At 43.8% G+C, this 26,182-nt stretch overlaps 1 protein-coding gene across 2 annotated transcripts; it reads left to right on the top strand.

The window, feature by feature from the left end:
• The first annotated feature begins 303 nt into the window (after window positions 1-303).
• PCBD2 (pterin-4 alpha-carbinolamine dehydratase 2) lies at window positions 304-23,115 on the top strand. 2 transcript variants are annotated; one of them, XM_058035065.1, is made up of 4 exons: window positions 304-357; window positions 3,119-3,250; window positions 20,807-20,887; window positions 22,293-23,115. In XM_058035065.1, the coding sequence occupies exons 1-4, from the start codon at window positions 355-357 to the stop codon at window positions 22,386-22,388; spliced, it is 312 nt and encodes a 103-aa protein (XP_057891048.1). In that variant the 5' UTR covers window positions 304-354; the 3' UTR covers window positions 22,389-23,115. The 2 variants fall into 2 exon arrangements, with proteins under 2 accessions (XP_057891048.1, XP_057891049.1); XM_058035066.1 differs by lacking the exon at window positions 304-357 and adding an exon at window positions 2,814-2,832.
• Window positions 23,116-26,182: the final 3,067 nt, after the last annotated feature.

Genomic DNA, 26,182 nt, shown 5'->3' with positions numbered 1-26,182 from the left:
GCAACCCGACAGTGACAAAGCTGTCCTGAATATCTGCTCTGAATGCTCCAATCCCAGCTTTAGGCCGGTTCTGGTGCTCTCACTGCAGGCACGGCAGAAGCGATCCCCACTCCAGCTCCTTCCAGGGTGCCCGAGCCTCCCCGTTCCCGACCGGCGGCCGCTTTGCCGGCACCAGCCGCGGCCCCGGGCGGCTCTGGCGGCGCAGGCAGCTCCCCTTCCTCCGTCGCTCCGTCTCCCCCGGCTCCTCCCGCGGGGCGGGCCGGCGGGGCCATGCCGGGCGGCGGGGCCGTGCTGCTGCGGCGGGCGCTGCTGGGAGCGCGGCGGGCGGCGGGCGGCGCCGGGAGCCCCGCGGCCATGGTGAGGCTCGGGGGCGCCGCGCCGGGCCGGGGCTGAGGGGCGGAGGGGAGGCGCACGGACAGGCCGCGGGCTCGGGTCAGCCCGGCCCTGTGCCCTCGGAACTGCGGGAACTGCGATCGCTCGGCCGGGAGAAGCCTCCGGGGAGACCTGGCTGGCACCGTTCATTGCGCCAAGGGGCAAGGGGAGAGCTGGAGGGGATTTGGGCGTGGAGGGAAAGGGTAAGGGGGAATGGCTTCACGCTGATAGAAGGTTAGATGGGATATCGGGAAGAAATTCTTCCCCGTGGGAGTGGTGGGGCCCTGACAGTGGCTGCCCCGAGGAGCTGTGGCTGCTGCATCCCTGGAAGGGCCAGGCTGGGTGGGCAGGGAGCAGCCTGGGATAATGGAACATGCCCTTGCTCATGGCAGGGCTGGAACAAGATGGGCTGTAAGGTCCCTTCCAACCCAAATCATCCTATGATTCTCCCTGTGTCCCCCCCGCCATCCCACCTCACAGCTGATTATTTTATTTTACACAAAGCTAATAGTGAACATAGTGAACAGCACGTGCAGGGTTCAACCCTTGTTCCTCAGGCATAAGAGTTAATTATATATATATATATATATATATATATATATATATATATATATATTTTTTTTTTTTTTTTTTTTTTTTTTTTACTTAATGACTGTTTCGCCCGGGCTTCCTCCAAACAAACATTATCCATAACTTGGGCAACCCCACACCCAACAGCCCCTGTGAGTGCAGTGCCAGCATCTCAGTCAGCATTGGCACCCGGTGCCCGTTCCTGCCTCCCTGGGCTCTGACCATGCCTCTGACGAGCTGCTGGGGGCTGTGAGTGTGGAAAAGCCATCAGATTTTTATCTTTGTCCTTGCTGCTTTCTGCTCCATTTCTGAACATGCTGATGTGTCAAGGGGCTGACTCAGGACGTGGCCTCCACAATGCGAAATGTGCTCAGTGTTCACCAGGGCCTGCATAAAACGTGGTCTCCATATTCCTATTAAAAATTCTGTGATTGAATTTCAAGTCACGCCATTGTCTTGTCATGTGTCAGGTGAGGTGTCAGGAGGGCACCACAGTGTCCCCAGAGCTGGCACAGGGCATCTCTGGACTTTGTGTTTGAGACAGCAAAGTCCAGCAGTCCTGGACTTTGCTGTCTCAAAAACCCACCCCCCTCATGATTTTTTGTGCATTTGCAGTCAAATTTAATCTCGTGCCAGATAAAACAGTGCGTTTCAAGAAAGCCTTTGGCTTTGGTGATTTTTGTATATGCTTGAAAAATATATTAAAAAAAGTAAGAAATTTATGCCTATGATGCAGTTATAGCAATGAAAAATCTGAAATTTGTGTTCTGGCAAACGTAACATTGTGTTTGAAGTGTAAAGAGCCTAAATTAATTCAGTTTGGGGCCTGTAAAACCCATTTATTGTTACATCTCTGTATCCTCCTAAACACAAACAGCAGCCGTATTGCTGTTAGATTGATTTACTCCATTTTGGGCTTTTTATCCTATGCTGTTGGTGAAAACGTTGCTCCTCGGCCCTCGTGGATGTCAGGGCCGTGCTCAGGTCGCATTGTTTGCGTTAATTCCTGCTCTGCTCGGACTCACAGCCCCATCTGGTGGCACCGGGGCTCGGCTGGCAGAGGTGAAACTCCTGAGTGCTGAGCAGGTCCTCGCTGCCTGCCCTGTCTGAGTGAACCCCGGCAGCAAAACTGCCTTTCTGGGGGATCTCACAGAGCTGAGCCGGCTCTGAAATAAGGAATAAACCAGTCTGAATGTAGCTGTACTGGGGAGAAAGGTTCTTCCCACCAAAGCATTGCGTTTGTCATGAGAGCCTGAGAGCCATCTCTCAGAATTTGTGGTCTGAGGAAGGGCTCATGCCCTTCTTTAAGTCCTGCTTTTAGAAAAGGAATCAAACCTCTCCCAAAGGCCCCACAGAGCATTCCTGTGTGTCTGGCTCTGGGCTTGTGTGTGCTTCAGCCCCTGATTCAGATATTTAAGCAGATATTCAGATATTTAATCTGTCATGTCTGTGCTCCCAGTGGCATCAGGAGGACTCGTGTCATGTCGAGTAAGCCATACTTAAACACTGCTGCTTTGCAGAATTTAGTGCTTTTACCAGTAGCTTCAAACTTTTTGTAATTGGGTCTGTATTGACATTTTTTTCCTTTTGATTTAGTTACAAAGCTCTTTGTTCCTTGTAGAACTCCGTAGCATGTGCCGTCTTATAAGTCCATTCCCACTTTCTTAAAATAGTAAAATATAAAGTAGGTAGAGTGCAATCTCCTGTTTTTCTTCTCTCTTTTGAAATAGGTATTTCCTGATATGATTTTATCCTTTTAATATTTTAGCCTTATAATTGTACATTTACCAAATAATGTAAATAATCCTTTACTTGCCAGACAGAATGGAACATTTGGAAAATAAATGTGATGTTACAGCATCTGGATAATTCAGATGACCAAGGGTACAGGTATGCTGATGTCCGCCTTCATTCCTGGAGTCTGTTGCTTTTCACTAGTTTTGTACAAAAAGCACTTGGCCAAACTTACCTGCCCAAACAGAAATGGCAGGGTTGGGCTGGATTAGGTTAACCTGGTCTGTGAAATTACAAATGTTAAGAAACTGCACAGTCAATTTTCCATATCCTCACCTTTGCACCGTACATAACCACAATTTCATCGTGTGGTTTTCTTATTGTTGTACAAAGCAGAGCCTCAGCCTCACTTGTGCCATGCCTTTATTTTTTCCCTCAATAGTCCTCCCAGTCTCACTGGTTGACGACAGAGGAAAGGAATCAAGTTTTACTGGATCTCAAAGCTTCAGGCTGGTCTGAGCTGGGAGAAAGAGATGCCATCTACAAGGAGTTCAATTTCAAAAATTTTAATCAGGTAATGATTGTTATATGCCACTTTTAATATAAAGGAAATGTAATTGCTTTAATTTCCATATGGTCCTGATGGGAAAATATTTATATTCAGAAGTTTGGGAGTATCCTGGTGGGGCCAAATCCTCTTGGATTTGCCCTGATGATTTGCTCTCAGATTCTGATCTCATTAAGTGGAGTAAATTAATTCCATGTTGTAGTTGATAAGCAGATTTGTTCTAATATTACAGTTTCTGGATTCTAATATTCAGGTTGGGGTCAAGGTTGGGATTGTGGAATCAGACAAAGCAGTACTTGATCCTCTTTTTTTTTTCTATTACTAGCACTCATAAATAAATGCTGGAAATGCATAACTGATGGGCAGTGGGGATCATTTTTGTCAGGGAAATATGTGAGAAACATAGGTAAATATAAGAAAGAACAGAAACTTTTGGCAAGCAAGGTGGGGAAAACAGGAGTGTTTCACCTTCTAAACAGGAAGACAAATTCTGGTATATCCTTGATTGAGCTATAATAGCTGATCTGGCAGTGTCTTTGGCACGCAGAGTGCACAGTACTGGTTTTTATTTGCCTCACTGGGTTTTTGTTTGGAAACAGGATCCTGAGCCACATCTCACACTCACAAGAACTTGTCTCAGATATTAGTTAGAAACTGGCTTTAGAAATACTGAATTTGTCTTGAGATCCCTGCTCAGCTACATTTCACTGAAAATTCCCTTCTGAGGAAAAATGACATTGCTTAGAAAAAAAATCACACTCCCAGAACATGCATTAGAGAGAAGGTGGGTGGGTGAGCTGGGAGAAAGCAAAAGAGAAAACAACTGCAGAAAAATGCAGCTCATTAGCAGGCCTGTGCTGGTCCAGGGAGCACGGCCAGAGTCACGAGTACATTTTTAACCTGAATGTTAATACCGAGCAAATAGAACCAAATCAGTCCATTCCAAGGGCAGTGAAGGGGAGAAGCCCATGAGAGGGAGCTCACAGGAAGCCTTGGTGAGATGTGCAGGCAGCTGGAGCAACCAGGAATGTGGCAGGATAGAAGTGACCCTTGGAAGAGTTGAGATTTTCTGTCTTTGAATATTCATGAAATGGCATCTCTGCCTGGTTGTGGTCAAAGTCTTTGTTGGTTCAGCACAACTAGAAGGGAAGTTGCCCTCAAAATTATTTAAAAAGTGGTTTTGCCCACTGTAAATGAGTAACTCAGTTTGATCAGATGGATTTAGACAATCCCTGTCTGCCAACAGACAGGCGAGGAGACAGATCAGTGTCCTGCACCCGCAGATAGCTGGAAAACACATTGCTCTGACAAAAATTCACAAAGTTTGTTTTTATTTTGACAGTGTAGACTTATCTTACCTACCAACTTAGGTAGATATCCATATGTCTTCCTGATTTGAAGATGGATGGAGCACATACCAGTATAGGAAGTTGAGTGTATGTAAATTAGCTTGTTGGTAAATTATGAGCTATATGTCAATACTTCTAGTACCTGTAGGCATGGGAAGAGTACTTTAAAAAAGTGCCACTTGAATTTTTTGGGAGATAAAAGAACAGGGTCTTTCATTCTTAGCTGCTTTCATGCATGTAAGGCAGAAATGAGAGCAGAGGCTGGGAGTTGGATTCAAAATGAAATTTCTGCCCCCATTTGGGAGAAAAAGCCATGCAGGTGGGTGCCCTGGGCAGCTCTGCTTGGATCAAGCATAGATGTGAATATCTGAGGGCAGAATTTCCCCTGTTGATTTTTATAGATTTACTGCAGTATCCCCTTTGCTGTTGCAGAGGGCAGAAATCATTCCTGTTCTCATAGTCCAGGAGCAGGCTCAACGTGCAGATCCCAAGGGCATCAGATCCTTAGCTGGTATTAGAGAGCAGGTATTTGCCTTTCGATAAGTTAAAGCTGAAAATAAATTGAAATTATGCATGTATGCTTAATTTTATTAAATTATGCACATATATTTATAATGATTATTGGTAAACACTATGGTTACTACAACCTGGGAAACAAATGAAAAAAGTGGAGCTATACCTTGTACTTGGGAGAATTTGGTCCTGCAATTAAAAAATGGAACTTGTAGGTACAACTGCTTTCATTTCATGTAATAAATATTCTATTTACAGGATTTAAAGTGTTTAGTAAAAGTCAAAGGACTGAGAAATGTCATTTCCTCAGTGATCTTCTTGCTGCCCTTTTACAGATGGCATAAAATCAGGTGTGGAAAAAAAAAATCACCCCAAAAATACACACACAAAAAAAAGTAATTGAGCTGACATGAAAGGTATTTCAAATTTATGTTTTGCAGATGATATTGGTATGATTAATGTATTCATTGCTTTTTTTTTTTTTATTGCTTCTTGCAGATAGTGTTCATGATGCATGGAAAATTCTGTGGCTTCAAAATCTATGCCAGGTTTACAAAGTCTATGTATGTCAACAGATGTTAAGAATATAAACACAACTTTTATTATAAAGTTGTGCAAATGTGTAGACATGAGCTTGGTTTATGTATATTATTTTCAGCATGAGAATGAAATGAAACTTCTGTGAAACAAGAATTATTTGGATTCCTGAAGCTTTCAGGCTGAGATCAGCTCAGTTAAAAGCTATCAGCAGTGAGCTGCCTTTGTAAGGCTGACAAGCTAATGACACTTCTGGCTCAGGGAATTAGTTTGTAACCCAGAATTTGAAAGCACTGATGGTGTTTGTTATTCTGAGGATACATTTTCACAAAAATGGACTTTGGTGGTACAATTCTCTGAAATAAGCTGGAAGCCAGCCTGGGGTTTCTGCTGAGAGCGCTTGGTTGGTTTTGTTGCTGTGGATGCCCACCAAGCACCAGTCCTGGGGGACTGGGTGTCATTGGTGTGTGTTCCCAGAATGTGAGGCAGGCTCCTGGGGGGTTGGTGGTCTGTATAATGTATAGAATAAAATACACCAGTGATGGGGGGAAAATGCAGTTCAGCTGTAGAGGAGAGTGCTGTGTCCAGAGGAGCTGTGCTGATGGCACCAATGCCTCTGTTCCTCCAGTTGCCCTGGGCTGTTGCCACTGTGGAGTGGCAGACAGGCAGGGATGAGTTAACATTGTGGTCTTTTACCTTCAGGACCCTCAATGGGGTCAAAGCCCCCAGGCTGGGTCCCTTTTCCAAAGGAAGATGTGCTTGGCTGAAACCTCTGGCTGTGAGTGAGGTTTTGGAGAGGAGGTGGGCTGGGACCATTCCATGGCAAATCCCAATTCCTGCTATGCATCTGAATGCTCATGAGCCTCTACAAACCTCACATCAGGGAGCTGCTCTGGGGCCTCTCTCCCAGGCTGCAGGGCAGAGAAGAGTGGCTGGTGGGGCTTTCAGGCCATGGTGTAGCATCACGAGGTGATGTTGTCATCCATTCCCATCTTTGTGCTGCTGAAACAAAACTGGTTTTCTTCCAGTCTGCTTGAATAAGATTGGGGATTGGGAAAGAAAGTTAATTTATGCCTCCAGGTCATGCTGGTAACTTCTCCCAGCATTTCAGGTCAGTTCACCTTGGGAGCAGGGATCTGGAAGAGGGGACAGGCCTGGTTTAAAGATGTGAATTTCTGCCAGATTCATCTCAAGGCCAGTCCTGGGCTGGACGTGCAGCTGTGAAAGGCTGTGAGTGCAAGATGCCAAGTGCTCAGCTTGGGTCCTGTATCCAGCTGCTCCCTTTCCCAGAATTTCAGGAACATCTTAGCTCTGAGACTTCCATGTCTCTTGTCAAACTTGCTTGGATTTGACCAGAGGGTTTAAGGGGCAACTGCCTGTGTGATTGCGTTTCCGTAGGTAATCACACCGAGGCAGCAAATGCAGTTAGGAAATTACAAAGGTGGGCAAGTTTGCTGATGGTCAGGTTCAGAATTTACAGCTGCTTTCTTTTATAGGGTAAGTTTTTAATTAAGTTTGTTTTTGAAAGAAAAAAAAAAAGTGTAGGAAGTCTCCGTAAGACCTCTAACGTCATTTTCTAAAATGACAGGAAATCAAATGCTCTAAGAGTTTTAAAGCTATTTCAGGTACATTTTTTGTCTTTTGGGGCAAGAGGGAGGAGGTGGAGGATGAGTCTGAGTGGAGGGGACGGTACGGAAATGCTGTGCACTGAGAGTAGAGGCACATGTGTCTCAGTGCAATTTGTGTCTTGGGTTTTGAGAACGTATTTAAAGATGTGCAAAAAATCTAGGAGTATTAAATAAGTTATTTTTCTCACTTTGCATTTCCTTTCCAGATTTGCTGTCTCTCTTGGTTGGAGTCTGGGAGAAAAAAGTCAGACAGAGCATGTTATGGTACATGCCTTTTTTTCTCCCTCCTGGTGATGCCAATTTTTTTTCTTTTGGCTGTAGGGAGACGTGCTTGGATTTGTCCCTTTAAATTGATGATCCTTGTATGATCCCAGTTACACATCCAAATGAATTTGGTAGGATATGCAATGCATACTCTTGATTCCTTTCAATAGCAGTACTTGGTGCCAGTGCCTTCAATACAATCTGGGTCCATCCTTTTTCTGCTCCTGGCACATTGCTTTGTTTTTGACATTCATCAAAGGTTGGAAAATTTGGTTTTGTACATATAGGCAGTGTATTTCGTTTCCACTTTATGTACTTAATCTTTTGGCTGTTTGTCTAAAATACGTCCACGCCTTGTATGTATTGAAAACATTATATCCTTTAACTTACAATCTGCAGAGTTAAAATGAATTTTATGGCAAATATTCAGTTGTGGACCACATCTCCAGCTTTTTATATGCCACAGCGGTCTTGTGGTTTTTTTTCTTCTCCATTGTCTGATAGTGAGGTCATTTTCAGTCCTCTTGAGATATTTTATTCCCAGCCAGATGCAGGCCATATATTAAAAGTAGCACCTGTGGCTAATATCACAGCAGCTTACCATAAATTTACATGGTAACTAGGATTATATCTGTCAAGACTGTTAAAAAATGTCTAGTTTTAATTTGATTTCCAGTATTGAAGGAGCTCTCCAACATTTTGCTTCATAACTATATTTTAAAAGTTAAAATCACTCCATTGTTAAGTTTTATGGCACTCCCAGTGCCCATTAAGTTGATTTGTTAAACGGGGGTCAGAATAAAGCGAGTTGGCTACGGGAGGATCGGAAACCAACCCATTTGTGACAAATTTAGTCCTCGCGTGTGAATCTTCTCAGAGCCCAGGGAGTGATTGGATTCAGGTGCAGCCTGTGTCAGTTGTGTTTAACCTCAGAGCCTGAGCAGCCTCAGCCCAACTGTCACTTCTGCTAATCGAAAGTTGGACCTATTTTCATACATTTTGGGGAGAATTGCTATTTTTAATGTAGTAGTGCTCTGCCAGCTCCTTCTGCTAGAGTTTTGCTTTTGATTGCCTGTCGACTAAAAATAAATTATTTTTTTATCCAGCTAGGTAGGTGCTGGTTTTCATATAGGCTTTCTGAAACTGCTTCATTTTCCATTATCCTTTGAGTCCTCTCGCATATGCTGTGATTTGTGCACCTGCAAAGTTATGAAAGTATTTCATAACTTTGGTAGTTATGTTGGTAGTTAAGTTGTTCACTAACTTCCCAGCGTTTATGAATACAATAACCGATTTACAATAAATCAGAATTATTTATGAGTGGATTTACAGAGTTGGAAATACCTTTGTATCTGAAAATAATGAATTTTGGGTGTATTTGCCTGTTGACATTTTCTTTTATTAGAAACTGATAGTGAAATTTCTGGGACTGGCAGAGGTTAACCTGAAGGCCAAAGCACAGCCAATGAACTGCATCAAGTGTCTCAGAGCAGAGCACAGTAAAAATATATGATTCCTGGATGGTCACACCTTCCTTGAGTTTATTCTTGGGATCGAGGGAGTAAATAAGAGTCTCACCTCTGAGTCGGCAGGTCAGGGTGCAGCTGTGGGACCTGGACATGATCCACCTGTCTGTGGGACCAAGGCACTGCAGGGTCTGGGGGAAATGAGATGAGAGGTTCCTTGTTTGGAAGCTTATGATTCTCCTTCCTTGGCCTTGGAGAAGGAGGAGATGGCACTGGAGCTCTGGTCAGCGTGTCTGGTGATGCTTCCAGCTCATTGGCAGTCAGTGGTGGGGAGTTATGGAAAAGCTTGGTGGTCTGTAGTGGTGGAAATGTGGGACCTGATTGTGTCAAGGAAGAAATGAAATCCTTGGAGATGGGAGTTGGGAAATAAGGGAATTATTTTATTCTCACAGCCGTCATGGCCTGCCATGTACAAACCCATAGCATCCTAGAATGGTTTGGATCTCAAAGCTTATCTCATTCTGAACTCCTGCCATGGGCAGGGACACCTTCCACTATCCCAGGCTGCTCCAAGCCCTGTCCAGCCTGACCTTGGACACTCCCAGGAATGGGGCAGTCACAACTGCTCTGGGCGGCCTGTGCCAGGGTCTCCCCACTCACAAGGAGGAATTTCATTCCAATATCCAATCTAACCTGCCCTCTGTCAGTTTGAAGCCATTCCCCCTTGCTCTGTCACTCCATGCCCTGTAAGGAGTCCCCCCTTGTCTCTCCTGTAGCCCCTTTAGGTGATGGTTCCTCTTTGTGCTGTTGAGTATCCCATCTCCTCTTTGCCAGGCTCTGTGTGTGCAGATGCCACCACCCTTGTGTCCCAGCTGCCTGTGACAAGTGCTGTTACACTACCAACATCACCATTATAATTTCATTGTGGCACTGCCAGTGGTGTCAGGCCACCGGGGTTATTTAAAATGTCACAATATTAATAATATTTAAATAAATATAGTTATCTTTAAATTGAAGACTCACACATGGTCATATGTCCTTCATCTCCTTAATCATGCAAAATGTCCCACCCTGGTTGTGGTAGAGTTTGCATCAGTTGTTTTGTTTGTTTTTGTGACTTAACTGTGATTTGGCATACTCATTTTCTTGATGAGCTAATCATATTTCTCCCTAGAATAAACCATTATTTTATTGTTTATAATTAGTGTGGTGTGGTGTTTTTAATTGCTGAGTTTCTCCCCTCAGTAGACCTGTTGTATCTCCTTTTATGCACTCCACTGCTTAAAATCTGCCCAGTTGACCTTTGGGCTGCTCTCCAGTTGACTCCAATACAAATGCTTTTCTTAACAGATGGATTTATTATCACTCAAGTAAAAATGATTACAGCATTTGTTTTATACTTGTTGCATGCATCGATCTGAAGATGCAAAAGAAATGATTTGTCAAAATGCCTTTTGGATCTCGCAAGCTGTTTTGTAGATTTGTAGCAAAAGAAGAGTTTATCTTTTTTTTTTCAGCTGCACAGATTGATTGTTTCAATTAAACAGAATAAATAATGTCCTATCAGCCATATGGACAGTGCTTAAAGAGATAAATGGGAGCAAGTCAATCTAATTTTAGCTACATTTTGGGCACTTCCCATGATAAAGCACCTTTGGAAAATGAATGGAAAAGACAATGGGTTTGAATTCAGTTGAATAGCTTCATTTGGGGAAATGCAAGTATGACTGCCTCTTTTGAAGAAGATGGTTACTCAGATGAATGTTTTTATCTTTTCAGTTAAGGAAAACTGGTTTCTTGAAACTCCTTTTTGCAATAACATTTATTTTTATGGAGGGACTGGAATGATGCTGGTTAAATGCAGTCCTGGCTGTTCAGCCTTTTGCATCCCCTCGCTTTTGGAGCAACGCCTGCCTACAGTTTCCAACCGTAAATTGCCTTTAGCACCAGCAGCTCTCCCTTTCCCATACTCCCACCAAGCAGCGACACGCTTTGGGATATTATCCTCTGCAGCTGCAATTAAAACTGGACTCCGGCTGGCGGAGCGAACTGAAATAAGGCCGCAACGCCCCTGTTTCAGAACGAACCATTACTCACCAAAAGCACATCAAACCCACTTAGCGGACATCCGTTAATCCCGCCGTGGGGCGGTTCGGGCTTTAATGCACACTGTTTTACACGTTAAGGGGTTTGAAGTGCGGGGCCGGCGCTGACCTTTCGCATCTGCTCCTCTCGCAGTAGGAATCTCCGCTCGCCGCTCCCCGTCAGGCCGGATTAGCGTGACGAAGTGCAGCTCTTCTGCTGGCTGCAATTTCGGGTTTTGATCAGAATTATTTCTTTCACAAACAATCACGTTTGGCTAAAACGTTACATCTGCTCTGGAAAGCCACTGGCAGGGCCGTCGTTTATCAGGGCGAGGCATGTGGGGTTTTTTTTTTTCCAGCCCTCTCTTATAAAGCTGCAAACCCACTTCATGTGGCTTTTTGGAGGAGAGTTTCTCTTCTTGCTCTTCCACTTGCCCTTTATTCCTTTAGTTTTGTTTGGCTGAGATGAAAAGTCGCTTTGGACAAACAAGGAGCTGGGTGTGATGTTTTGGAGAGGTTTGGTGGGAACACAGTGATGAGTGGGAAGCCCTGTGCTGAGTCAGCACTGCACTGTTTGGTTTATCTATTGCTAAAGATGCTTTGAAGTAAAATGTTATTTATTCCTAGGATCAGTGGGAAAAGTCCTGATTACATGATCTACCACGATTTTCCTTGGACTGGAGTGAGAATAACATCAGACGGTTAAATGTAGGTCTGTGTATGTCCAAGGTGTCCTTGGTTGAGGGAACATTTACTCTCCTTACAGTGGGTGCGTGCTCAAAGTGAGCAAAAATACTGTTAACTGTACAAGCCCAGAATGCTGAGTTTATGCACATTGTAATGCCCAATCGAACAAAAAACCCAAGAGCTTTACAAAGGGTTTCCCTTGGTGGTGTGCTCATACGAATTTCTAAAAGAAATTTGGTGCTCACCAGAGGACTCAGAATTACTGTTTGCCTCCCCTCCTGAGCCTGTGTCCCCATTTCCAGATGGACCAATGTGCAAGCAGCGTGGTTTGCCCAGAGAAACCTTTGTGTTCTGGTAAAAAAACAACCAACAAAAACTTTGCAAAATATTGCTCATTGAACACACTCTGTCACTTCCAGGCATGTGCTTGGAGCATAAGAAGGGGTCTGAACTGAAGAAGGGGGCTAAGAAGTGGATAATGTTTAGTGCAGGTTGAGTACCTGAATTGTTGGCAGTTAGGTGAGCCTTGTTCTGATAACACAGCTAAATGTAGCTGCTTTTATTCCTTTCTCTGTGACCTGCTCCAGCCATTCTTCCAAATAGCAGAGACAGGAGATGAACCTGCAGATCCCAGAGGGAACAGTGGGCATGGCAAACCAGGCAAAGGACCCGACTCTGCAGAGCTTGAGGGATACCCTGTCTTCTCTGGGAAAATTCTTGGTCTGTCCTACTCTTTTTCCCCAAATGATCTGTTGTTTCTAGACATGGAATGTCTTGTTTGCAAAATAACATTTGAATTTTATAAAATTAGCAGCCTGCCAGTGCTGGCCCAGGTAAGTCTCCTCCTGAGTTCACTGCCCCTAAACTCTACTAGAAAAGGTGTCCAAACATTAAAACTTGCAGTACAGTAGGACACCTTCAGCACTTCAGTTGAGTGAAATGATTCCCTGACTAGATCTGACGTAAATCGTCCTTAGTTTGCTTTATTGCAAATCTCTAGATCTTTCTAGCTTCTGGCTTGGCCAAGAGAGTGATTGTAAGACCTGTTCAAATTCCTCACATCTCCATCATGTTTTCTCTGTTGCGTGTTTGAATTGCTGAACTTGCCTTAAAAAAAAACAAACTAAACCAAAAAAGCTGACGGGATAGGGGAAGATGAAATGGTCATGAGACCAACATCTTCCCTTAATCCATCATAAAGCAAAGCCTTTCTTACTCCTCTTTGATGTGTTCTTAGGATCATAAATGGCAAATATTTAGAGGATTATCAGAGGCAGGATATGATTGCCCTTGGATGCTCAGCAGAGAAGATGTTGGATATTAAACTGATAGTGTGTGTAATCTTGGCCAAAAGACCAAGGAGAATTTTGTCTGAGCATCCCTGTGTTATCAACAGCATGGATGGCTTGTGAACTTCCCTTTCATGTCTACAGAATGAAATCATTCCTTCTCAAATGAGTAAAAACAAACATTGGGGAAAATTGCAGAATATTTTCTTCTGCTCCAGTCAAATCTGTTTCATCCAAAATGTGGCATGATGGGATAATGAACTTCTCTGTTCTTCTACACCATACCTGCACTCTGTAAAAGTCAGAGGGTTTGAGAAGCTTTTAGAAGGGGAACATTTACTTAAATTAATTCTGATTTGTTCTGGTTTACGATACCTTTGTGTCATGGGCTGGCACTGTGCTGTCAAGGATGATTCGTTGTGCTGTGCCTCAGCAGAGGGCTCAGGTGCCTGAATTCAGAAGGCTGGAACTGGGGGCTCCCTACACCTTGTTACTACTTTATTTTTATTGTGGTTTGTGTGATGGCTGTACAGCCAAGGGTTTGATTTGCTGGACCAAACATTAGTTTTAGCAAGTCAAATTATCATTGTTCTTTCAGTTGTGCAGCCAAGAGAGTTTATTATTTTAAGTGCCTGATTACTTTAGCAGGTGCTCAGTTAAGGGGGACTTCACTGTGTTATTTCATGTTTTTAGGTATGGTGCAAAAATCTCATTTTAAAAAGTCATGTTTCATGGAATAGCTTTTTTTTTTTTGTACAAATCTCCTAAGGGCAACCTTTATATTCCATTTTTTAACACAAAGCACACAAAAATGGCTTGGAAGGTAGAGAGCTGCATTGAGATTATGACATGGAAGGATTTCCACCATGCTCTAGTTCAGTCCTGACACCTGGGATTATTTCTCTCTTTTTTTTCCTGGAAAATGTAATTTAGAGATCTACAATTTTTAATAAAGTTGGTTTTTTTTATTAAAAATATTTTAAAATAAAATAATATTAATTAGTCTATAAGTGCTGAGGGACCTGGGGGAAGAAAAGGAAAAATTAAAGCATTTATATTCTATATTTTGATTTGAAATGATGCATCACAAATACCACATGATTTAGTTGCAGGCGTGGTTGGGATTTAGGGTATCTACTCATTTTGCAGAAGTTTTATGGGCAACTATCATATTTATCTACCTGTAAACAAATGAAAGTAATATGTAATGTGTTGTAATATGGTTGTAATTGGTTGTAATATGGTTATATTGGCATTGAAACTTTTATCACTTCCAGAAAGTTTTATGCTGCTTTAAGACATCTCCATCTTCTCTCTCTTCTATTCCATCAAGCCTGTATTTTCTTGAGAGAAAAGAAAGAAAGAAATTCCTCCCTGTGAGATGGGTGAGGCCCTGGCACAGGTTGCCAGAAAAGCTGTGGCTGCCCCGTCCCTGGAGTGTTCAAGGCCAGGTTGGATGGGGCTTGGAGCAACCTGGGATAGTGGAAGATGTTCCTCCCCATGGCAGGGGATTGGAACTGGATGGTGTTTACAGTGCCTTCCAGCCCAGAGCATTGTGTCCTGATCCTGAGATGTCACAGCTTTGGTCACTGAAGTCAAAGTGTGCTGAGCTGGGAGGATGAAGCCCTGAACTCCAATCGCTTTGCAGAGCTGCACCCCAAGCACTGTCAGAGCTGTGATGTGTCTGGTGCTGCACTGGGTCCAGAGGGTGCTGAGTAAATGCAAATTTCCCTTTGCCACAAGTGGGCTTTTCCTGGGACAGCATTCTTGGAATCGCCTTCTGTCATGTCCTGTGGCTCTGGACATTGTAGGGGTACCTGGGTGAGGAACGTCCCCATGGAGGCAGGGCTGTGCCTCCCTGCTCCACTCCTCTCTGCCTCCAGTTATCCCTCATGGTCCTCAAATTGGCAAATCATATGACAATAAACAGAAATAGTCTCAGTGAAGAGAGAAGGGGAAACTGTTGTTTATCTGGTCAGGTGGTTTAGATTAGCAGTGATGCTGGTCTGTATTATGTTACTTTAAATCATAGTGTCCCAACAGGACATAAATTATGAAGATTGTTACAGTATGTTTCATCCAATGTAAGATCAACAAATTGGAATAATTTTTTTTAATAGGAAAATCAGTGCTTTGGCAAGGTTATTGTTGAAGAATTTAATTTAACTTGAGCTTTGCTTGCATTATTTCTTAATATATAAAAACTATTTGCATAATGTACGAAGTATAAACATTTTTAGAATCAAAGGCAAGAATGCCTTTTCCAAGATTACATGGAGTGGCAAACTACTTAGAATAGATCAGTGTTTGTGCTTTTGCTGTCAAAAATGTTTGATATAGAGCTGGCAAGCTGGTTTCTTCACTGACATAATTGTAAACAAGTGTTGGGAGACAGAAACAGCATTCTTTGGAGAACATGGTGTAAAGGTTTGCACATTCTCTGCTGCACATCTAACACAGCAATGTTTACAGATGCAATAGGAATGTAAATAGGTAACTTTTTTTAGAGTGTAAAGCAGCATTGCATTTTTGTGCCAATGATGTATGCAGATAAGTATGGGGGATACAAGTGGTCAGCTCTGGATTTTCAAAGAACAGTGTAAACACAGAAAAGCATTGCCAATTCAGTTGGAAATTGGAGTTGTGAGGATTTGGAGTTTTTAGCTTCAGATATTGCTATGAAGATGGAAATGGCATCTCAGTCCATGCCAGAGTGTCTTTAGTATTATCCTTCCATCCTTTCCCCTCATTATTATCATTCAGAGTTAAGAGCACTGCTTTCCCCAGCCACAGGTGATGCTGTGGAATGGGAAGGTTGCCTCTGTTGACAATATTTTGCTGCTCAAGCTATTAAAGAGGAGAAAACCAAATTTCTACCAGTGGTTCATCAGGTGTTGTTCACCTTTACACCCTGTTGGCTGCCCATGCCAGGATGGAGAGAGTAGGGAATTGTAGCACAGTACCTGATGTGTCTTGTCCATGCCTTGAGGCCTCAGAGAGAGATGGGGGACATGAGTAACCTGAGTTCAGCTCTATTTTGGTGCATGATTGTTTGCAGTCCTAATTACGGTCCCACTGTTTATGGATTGATGTTAAAAAGGGAGAAGCAATGAGAAGATGTTCACCTAATTTATGTTGTGTATGAATCTAGACACAGACAAAAAGGAGGAAAATATCATGTGGATCCAGTGTCTCTGAGGATGGTTCAGGCAGATTGATGATGCCAACAGGGAAGAATCCCAATATTGTGATTCCTGTGGTTTTGGGAATGGGTACCTGTCCTGCTGTGCTGCCATCAGCTCCCTAAATGCTAATTAGATTCCTCTTTTTGTGTTTTAACTATGTTGTCATTTTCAGATGAAGAGTGTAGCTTTATGCATATTTATATGATAAAAGTATTTAGTGATGGAGTAAATAGAATCAAAATAATACAAAGTCCAATATTTTCCTGAGAGCACAAGAGAGAATGTTGTGAGAGCCCTCATGACTAGCAGCTGATCCTGACTTAAAATATCTTGACTTTAAAGAGCTTTTTCCTTTTATCTGCTGGCTTGTAGCTCACTGTTAGGTAGTAATGTCAGCTGGATATGTGAAAGCTTCTGGAGTTTGGGAGTGAACCTTAATGATTGATTTTATTGTTACAAGTGTCAAGCTCTAAGGAGAACACATGCTGTACCCTGGGTACTTTTTACTCAGGTGAGTGGAGGGCAAATGTGCGAGGTGTAGTCATCTCCTGTGTGACAGTGTCACTGTAACCTGAGCAATCCATTAATATCCACTGATAAATGGTACAGATGCAGCCTGGGAGGCAGGGCAAGGGAAGACAGGTAGCCCTCGTGCTGCAGAAGGTCAGGGTTAATGCTACCTCCAGCGTTATAATGACAGATGGGAGGCAGAAACCTTAATGTACTTGTGATTAGCACATGCTTTCCTTGGCTGCGCGTCCAGGGGATTTAAGAAGCCTGAGTGCACACTTCATTTTAAAACAAACAAACAAAAAATAAAGTGTGCGTGGTCATGCCGTTGAGCCTTTCAGCTGTTTTGCTGAAATGTCTCCACTTGCAGTCAAGCGCTGTCAGCTGCTCTCTTCTGGAGATGCTCGGGGTGATCCATCACGGGACTCGCGGTGGGTGATGCATGAGCGCAGCACCGCGACCTGGGAGCCTTTGATGTGTAACTCATCAAGATAATGTTGGCAAGCATTGTACAAAAGCAGCCTGTTTAAAAAGTATTAAGATGAATGGATTCCTTGCTTAAGAAGTGTGAAAGGAAGAATAATAGCAGATTAGCTCCGGGATCCCGGGGTTCTCCCGGAGCTGTGCAGTGCTGGGCGGGGCAGAGGAGCACAGGGAATTTCATCTTTCCTCCCAGTTCTGACAGCAAAGTGTCTGGCCCTGGTTCTCCCATTCTCAGGCAACAAAAGTAACATTAAGTCTTATTTTGTGATAGTGGATTATATCAGTTTCAAGAGCAGCTTGACCAGTCACAAAACATCATGAGACAGCTGAATTATTTTATAGTTTACCTTGGGTTTTTTTCACTTATTGAGGCTAGCTTGTTTTTCTAAGAGTAGCCCTGATTTTTATCTCATGGAGACATATTAGGGCTGCTAGTATTTAAGAAACATTTTAAATGTGATGTTTTGACTGAAACATCATTAGTTTTTAGTTCCTTCTTTCGTGATCTTAAAAGACATGAAGGGAAGAGATGTACCAGCACACCCAGGCATCTTGATTATGCAGGATTGCTTCACCCCTTACTTACATTGCTCTTCATGGTTTGTTGTAGGCACTCTGCACTCTGCCACCACTTGGGTGTTGTGGTCTACATGTGGAGTTCCCTGAATGTCTGGATACTATTTTAGCCCAAATGTCCTAAAAGAATTAGGCTACAAATGTGTCTAATATGCCTATTACTGAAAAACCAGAATACTTCATAATATTTACTGCATCAAAGTCTCTTTTAATACTTTTTTATGGATTCTAGAAAATGCACAAAACCTCTCTTTCTCCTGTCTTTTTGTTTTTGAGGGGAAAACTAGAAAAAGTTCTCATCTGGGGCCAAGGGACTGCACTTCCCTGTTATTAAAAGAGTGAAAGTCAAGACTGTGTTGAGTCTCACTGTCATGAGTGAAGTGGTTGTCCCACTTTCATCAAGAAATGTGTGATGGTCTGATAAACTCTGCCCACCAGTGCAGACTTGACAATGATCTTGCACTGCAGACTGCATAATAATTTTCATTATTTTTAATTAAATTTGAAGAAGTGCAGACTCCTGCTCAAATTAAGGTTGGTTGTGTTGCCGGAATGCGGTAATTACTTTAATTGATCACAAGATAGTTTCCTTGATCACCAATTAGACCAAATTACCGATCAAGTTTCAAGACGTGAAGAAATGTCCAAACTGATTTTGTGTAATAGTGTTTTCATATCTAATCAAACCTAAAGATCTTTTCCTTCCAGAGCCAGTTGTATTTTCCCAAAGAAAGGTTAAGGCTCTACAAATATAAAGGTGATTAATAAACAATAGTGTTCCAATTCATTTAATTAGTAAAGGAAGTATTTAAGACCTTAATGGAGATTGTGTTGGTGAAATTGCTCGGTCATTTTTTTGTGAGAGTTACACTTTGTGTGTAATTAAAGTAAACTGAAATGCAAGGAGTGAGTTGCTGTGGGTAATGTGCAATGAGGGAGAATGTTTCTGAGCAGAGCAGGGCATGCACGAAGGCGAGCAGGCTTCATCCTTCACTGACACTGGATTGCCCTGGCTGGGACAGCTGGGGGCAGCTGGAGCAACCAGCAGCAGGACGGGTCCTGGGGAGAGTCCTCTGTGCTGGAATTTATTCCTTTTTATGAGCTGGACAGCCTCAAGTTGAGCAGTCTTGAGTAGGATGAACAGTTTTGTGACCAGTGTCCATTTTACCCAGTTGGAGACTCCACTCTCTGTGGGGCAGGGGCAGTGGGATGTTGTGTTGGTGCACTCACTGAGAGGATTTGGTGGTCTGCTGATGAGGAGGATTTGTCATCTGAAGTGTGGAGGAAGGTCTATAGAGCAGATTAATTTTTTAGAGTAACTTGCTTGTGTAATTCTCTCTGTGTGCTTTCATTGGAGCAGTGATTATTGTCTCACCATCAGTGACTGTTTGCAGTGTGACCTGGGTCTGTACATGGGCGGGTGAGTTCCTGGGATGAACAGACACCAATAGAGCTTACACAAACCTGCTAGGGGGTTTTATAGATTTATTTTTATTTTTTCCCTTGCCATTTGTTTCTGTACAGGAAATTCGGTTGCAGACACATCACTGTTTTAAACTTATGAGGATATATCTGTGTATTGATTGCTGTGTTGGAAATAGCATTCTTATTAAGACTGGACACTCTAAAAACATTTAAATAATCACTATTAATGGAGAATTTTTCCAAATCATTGCTAACATCTGATGCACAACTTGCAGCTTTCTACTTCAAAGCATGCTGCTGGAACATGGGCAAACTTTTAAAAGTAATTGTTCACTCAAAGTAAAACTAAACCGAGCGAGAGCTTCAAGGGAAGTTAGATTCTCCTGAATTTTGGAAAGCTCTTGGGTCAAAGAAAAAAGCTTTTTAATTGCTGACAGTTTGGTGATTTCCAAATGACAAACCTCATTGGAATGATTTTCTCTGATTATAACGTTTGCATTCATTTGACTGGCAAAGCGACCAACAAAGTAATTCTTCATCCAGGCACCAATTCTTTTTTTTTTTTCCTTAAAGGTTTTTGCAATTTGTGAGAGGGAAAAAGACTTGAAACTATTATCAACCATTATATGTTATTCATTGACCACATGTTTGTTTGAAATGGTCATCACTTGGTGGAATGTGGGCTATAGCCACATTCTCTTCCATAAATTAGCACTAAAAACCTACCTAAATCAGGTATGGTTTTGTGGAGCTTGTTGTATTATAATCTGAACCAGACTGTAACGTGGATGTTCCTCCAGCTTTGCATGTTAACTCAGGTCCTGAACTCGATGGATGGAGCTTGCTATGAACAAAGCCTGCTGCTGAGAGCGTCCTGCTCACGCTCCCAGGCCCTTTGGGCCCCACTACATAATTACAGTCTTGATTTGCATGGATCTTCTAATTTTCTTTATAATGCACTGATTTGCTCCTTAGTATTTTGGCAAGGGGCTGCTATTATTTTCGTTTTGAGCCTCTGATAAAACTTGTGTCCTGAGGGAGCATGTAGGGACAGAGGATTGGAAAACCTCTTTTAACTCATTTAAAGGGAAAATATGTCTCATAAAGCGGAGGGGCAGGCCCACCTGCTGCCTTTTTCTCTGCAGTAAAATAAATAGCAAAATGGTTAAATGGAGGGATGTGTTTCTGGAAGCAGTGTTGGTCATACAGTGGCATGGTGCTTAATTAGAAATGGCACATTTCTAAGATGCAGTAGGGAATGGGGGACTTGGGATGGATATTTAAAATCCCTGCTGATGGCAGAGGTGAAATCACTGCTGTCATGCAATGGCTTTGAGTCCTGGGCTAAGTCACATTGAGCAGGGTGATTTACCAGGGTCTGCAGGGGATCATTTCAGCTGTTTTGAGAATGCACCAGTGGCACAAGAAGTTCAAATGCTTCTTTAGCACACACAAACCCAAGGTGCAGCCATCTGGGGCATCTTGAGGAGATTTTGGGATTTTGGAGTGAATCTTGCCAATCCACTGCCAATCCAATGTTTTCCTCTTTGCTCTCTCTTTCTCTAGGCCTTTGGATTTATGACACGTGTTGCTCTCCAGGCAGAGAAGATGAACCACCACCCAGAATGGTTTAATGTCTACAGCAAGGTAACGTTCACCAGCCCTAGTTACTCACACAGCAGTGGAGTTAAGGACACCGAACCACTGGCCCTTTCTCTCTGCCTTTATTTGTAGCTTGTCTACAAGGTATGGGAATGGGAAGTGTCTCTGTAAAGAGATTTGAGATTTTAAAGAGATGCTGAGATTTGCAGTGGTGAGGAGTCAAGAATGAAGCTCTTTGCGCCTGTATGGTTGGGGCCTGTGGCTTCACCTCTCTGGCTGAGATCTAAAAATAAAACAGAAGCCTTTAAACTCCTGCTTAGCCAACCTGAATAAATTACTGTTTTAAAACTGTTCACCAGCTCTCATTCCTGTCTGTGCAGCAGGTCAGGAACTGAGAAGTGTAGGGTAGCAGACTGTTGGTACCTAATGGGAGCCTGGCAGTCTCAATTCAGATTTGATTTTTTAGAAATTGTAGGCTCCTATGTCTCAACATAGCAGCTTATAAAATTTGTTTATAATATTACCTAACTGATGGTGGTCTCATATTTACAAGGGTTACAAGGATTACTGCAACCCTCGAATGAAAGGTGCTGTGTGAAGGGAGAAATTACTGCTCTCCCTTCAATTTTATTTTCTAATCCTTCTCATTGCATTGTATCACATTGTTTGTTGTAGCATTTAGTGAATATATGGCAATCCCACTAAAAATGTACCAAAATAAAGGACATATGGACAAGCAGCCTGTAGCTCAGACCACCACCCTCAGAGCAGGACATCCTACCTCTCCTTGCAGCTGAAACTCCCAGCAGAGACTCTTCTCGTCAGCCCTTCATGTCACCCTGACCACCTGATTTTCTTGGATTTCTAGAATATTCAGATTTTGACTCCTTTTTTCTTTTAAGTCTTCCCAAAATCTCAGTCAAAGGCAAGACAAAATAATGCCCAACTTGTCATCTGGCTCAGTCTAAACAGACCCATGAGGCAGCTGTGTCACCTATACTTTTTTTAAATTAATCTGCAGCAATCTTAAGAATTTTTTCACCTTTGGGATGTGGATTCTTAACAAAATATGAGCCCCTGATCCAGCTCTTGGCAGCTTGGTCACTTTCCCGGGTTCTTCATGAAACTGATCCATGGTATTTAAACTTAAAGAGTGAATGATTTAATCAGATACCTATTCTTGGATGAAACCCAAGAGTACAAAGCCTGTGTTATTGTGCAAAAGGGCTCATCTGGTGAGATTCCAGGCTCTGTAAAGCCTCCTCACCTACAGCATCTTCTGGTTTACACAAGCAGGGAGGGTCCGGCTTGGTGCTTGCCAGGAGCACCACGTAAAACCAGCTCACTAAGAGACACTCAATGTTCCCAATGAGCTGCTGTTCAGAGATCAAAATGTCAAATGTCAGAGATCAAAATGTCTTTGTAACCTCTTTCTTTTCCTTTGTGACAGGTTCAGATAACTCTGATTTCCCATGACTGCGGTGGGCTGACCAAGAGAGACGTGAAGCTGGCTCAGTTTATCGACAAAGCTGCTGCCTCAGTTTAACCAGGATATAAATAGCTTTAATACAGTGTCCACTGATATTTTGTTTTTAAATGATATCTCTTTTTCCCAGTAATCCTGATTTCCAAAACCTGTAGAGGGAAGATATTTTGTAAAAGGAGTGGCTGAGCTTTTCTGACCTTCAGTACCTTAATCGTGAGACCCCTTTGGCTGCCTGTGCTTGTCCTTTCCCATTGCTGGTTCTGCAGGAGGATGCAGTGGATAAACCAGCAATAAATAAGTTTTGAGCAATCCTTTTTTAGACACTAAACTGTGCTGGAATGAAACCAGGAGCCCACCCGTGTGTGTTGGTGTTCCCCAAGCTCACAGGGACTGGTCCAGCTGCCATATGAGTTTCCCCCATGCCTGGCCACTTCCCTCCTATGGTTTTGTACATCTCTGCACCTCAAACAGTGTAAGAGCAGCCTGGCCAGGTCAGTCCCCTCTGCCTTGGCACCATCATCTCTGCCAGTGACCAGTGACAAGTGCAAGGATGCTGGGGAGAGCAGTGCAAGCTGCTGCTGCTATGTCCTTGGAGTTGCAGCTCAACTGGCAGAAACAGCTGTATCCAGAGCTGCTGCTTGAGAGCCTTTCCCCGTCTGAGAGTACAGAATCACATAACCACAGACTGGTTTGGGTTGGAAGGAGCCTTAAAGGTCATCTCATTTCACCCCTCCTGCTGTGGGCAGGGTCACCTTCCACTAGACCAGTTTGCTCCAAGCCTCACCCAGGCTGCAGGAGTTGCTGAAATCTTTAGTGCCGGTACCGCAAACACGAAATGTCCTGGTGAGCTCCCACAGCGTTGAATGAAGCCTGTGCTGGAGTGCTTGGCCAGGTCAGTGCTCAGCTCCCTGCAGATTGAACCCCTGCTGGTGGTGTAATGCTCCAGTACCTGCTGGACCAGGCTGGGGATGGCCTGGCCCAGTGCCCGAGCCCTGGCCAGGGCTGCCGGCGGCGGAGGAAGCGGCATTAGCAGCATTCTTGCTAAGCTGGGCTTCACTGAAGCTATGCTCACCCACTTCTTTTTTTCATAGCTAGAATTACTCGTTGCACACATTGTTGCAGATCCCGCTGACAACGTTTGAAATAGTTCCTCCCATAGTTTGAATTGTTTTTATCCTATGATCCTCCCCAGACAGATTTCCAGCGCCGGCAGGGAGATTTCATCCTGCTCAGAGCTTGCAGGAGGGGCCTCTCCCCCTGCAGTGCCGCTGCCGGGTGTCCCCAGCGTGCTCTGTCATGCCCTGCCAGCAGCTCTGCCGGGAGATTGACACCTCCCAAATGCCCGAGAGCATTGCTCAGATGACACTCACAGCCACCAGCTACCGAGAAGGGGGACGGATGTACGGCTGCCAGAATCTATATCGGGGCGAGGTGTGTGGTCTCTCGGGTATTTTGGGATGCAGAATGCCATGAGCTTGCCACCCAAGTGATTGAGTCGATAAAATAAGATGTTTTTTGTGAATCCTCAGCAAACACAGCCGTCACGTGCTAATTGGTCACACACAGGAAGCAAGATGTTGGGGTTTGTTGTCAGTAACCCTGCTTGGGATATCAAGTTAATACCTAAAAAGACCCAAATTCAGACAACGTGCTCAGCTGTTCTTTTCTCACAAGTGCCTTTCCCCAGTGAAGTGCAGCATTTCCCTGATATGGTTTGAAAATGGTCACTGCTGTGAAGAGTGAATAAAACTAAAACAAACAATCAGGCTGTGATGTCTCCTGTTAGTGGTGGGGAAGTGAAATGAGCTTCACCCAAAGTTTTGACAACATCTCTAATGAAGTCTGTAAAGTCAGTTGTTCAGAATTTATGTATAACGCGTGGGCTTTGAGTAAAACCAATAAAATCAAATTCCTCCTTTGTAATTTGTTTCTTTATTATTGTATATATGTGACAAAGCTGTTTAGTTTGAAGACAAATTTAAGATAAATAGTATTTAGTTACTGGGAGGTCTTTGGTTTAGAATATTGATATTTATTTACATACTCTGAGGAAAAAAATCCCCATCAACTAATTCAGCTCAGAGAGCTGCACTGTCTGGCTATGGCACAAAGCTGTACTGGGGGTGTTGAGAATCCTGACCAGCAAAGAGGCGAAAATACTCAGGAATGAGAAGGATGAAGCTTTGAAATGCTTCGTTTTATGGTCAGTGCTTGTTTAGCCATAATTTTAGTAATTTAGCCATAATGTTGTAATTTCTTTATAACTTCTGGGGCATCCCACAGACCTGTAAGCAAGGTGAGCATTGCTGTGAAATGTAAATAATAATATAAAAATAGGTCTTGGGGAAGGGATACACAGTGTCCATGAGCTGGAATTTCACAGCAAACTTGGACAGCAAGGATTTAGTGGTAGGTACTGGTTTGGGGCCAGGAAACTCAGCCTGAGGCTCCTCTTGAGGAGAGCATAATTTGCTCTGCTCTGAGCAAAAATAGCCAGTGTACAACGTTTGGGCCTTCCCCAGGTGGTGGCATGGCTGGAGCTGTGCTGCTCTGTGAGGATAGGGCTCAAAAATGGGCTGCCCAAAATGCAGCTTTGCTGTGCTGGCTTCTCTCCTGGGCAGCTCAGTACCTGCTCCCCAAAGCCCACAGAGCTGCACCCCAAGGCTGAGTGTTGCTGCTCATGCACTCACCTTCCCCTGTTTGCCTCCAGCTTCAGATCACCAGTCACCAGGTTAAATATTCCCCTGAAGGGCTAGGTGGTTTTTGGCTTTAAGGCTGATTGTGGCTTGAAATGTTTGGATAATCCATCAGAAACAGCGTTCTTGCTGGCAACTCCCCTGTGCTGAGACTGATGTGACTTACTGTGTCACCCCCACCATGGTGTATGGGAAACACTGTCCCTGGGAGACCCTCCAGCGGTGCTCTGTGGCCACAGGAAATTAAAAAGCAGAAACTCAAGGCTGAGACAGCAGAGTGGGAGACATGCCTGCAGTGTGCTGTGTGTTGGGATCACTGCTTGGCTCCTGCAAGGCTGTGGATCAGACCTTCACAGCACCAGCTCTGAAACAGGGCCAGGGAATAATGCTTTTCTTTCCCCACAGTGGGAGCTCAGGTCCAGTAAACTGCAAAAATCATATTGGAATGGGAGGCAGTGGCATCAGATGTGCTGTAGGGCTCTGGGAGTGGGGTTCCACAGCTCTGCAGGAGCACATTAGAAAGCAAAATTTGTGAGTTATGGCTCAGTCTGGAGGCAGCAGCATTCCTCCTGTCCCTCCTCCTCCTCCTCCTGGCTGCCCAGACCGTGCTGGAGTGGCTGAAGAAGAGGTGGGTTCTGTTCATTAACCTCTCACCTTGCACAGTTTGGACATGAGAGGGCTGATGAGGACCTGTCCAGCTCTCCAGGCTGGGAGGATGGATTGATGTGGTTCATTCTAACGTGTCCAGGGCACATCCCTGGCTCCAGGATGGGGCTGGAGGGATCACAGCATCCCTTGGACATGTCTGGGCTGCTGTGCTGGTCATCTCTGCCTCTTCACTGGCCTTGTCTGGAGCCTTGGGGGTTCAGCAGAGTAAAACCACAGGGTGGATCCCATTGGAATTTTTGGTTGGTTTATGTGCACCAGGTGGCTCAGTGCAAGGTCAGGGGTGCAGCATCCATGGATCTGGGTGATGAGCACAATTCCTGGGTTTGCTCCATCCCTGCTCCAGCACTGTCCTTGTGCTGTCTTGTAGCCTGCCAGGTCCTCAGCCCTGCTTTGCCTTTCCCTCCTCTGAGGGGCTTTTCAATCCTGCAAAAAACAACTTTGAAATCTTTGCAATTTCCACAGCTGCTTCTAGGTGTGTACATTTCCTCT

Source organism: Melospiza georgiana, chromosome 15, assembly GCF_028018845.1.
Source record: "Melospiza georgiana isolate bMelGeo1 chromosome 15, bMelGeo1.pri, whole genome shotgun sequence".
Lineage (NCBI taxonomy): Eukaryota > Metazoa > Chordata > Aves > Passeriformes > Passerellidae > Melospiza > Melospiza georgiana.
Note: the sequence above shows the minus strand (reverse complement) of the source record. Positions and strands in the feature narration are given on the sequence as shown.

What these genes read in the sequence shown, in the direction of transcription:
- PCBD2 (XM_058035065.1), top strand. An exon ending in ATTTCAAAAATTTTAATCAG is followed by an intron (nt 3,251 to 20,806) that starts GTAATGATTGTT and finishes CTCTTTCTCTAG; the next exon opens with GCCTTTGGATTTATGACACG. An exon ending in GGTTTAATGTCTACAGCAAG is followed by an intron (nt 20,888 to 22,292) that starts GTAACGTTCACC and finishes CCTTTGTGACAG; the next exon opens with GTTCAGATAACTCTGATTTC.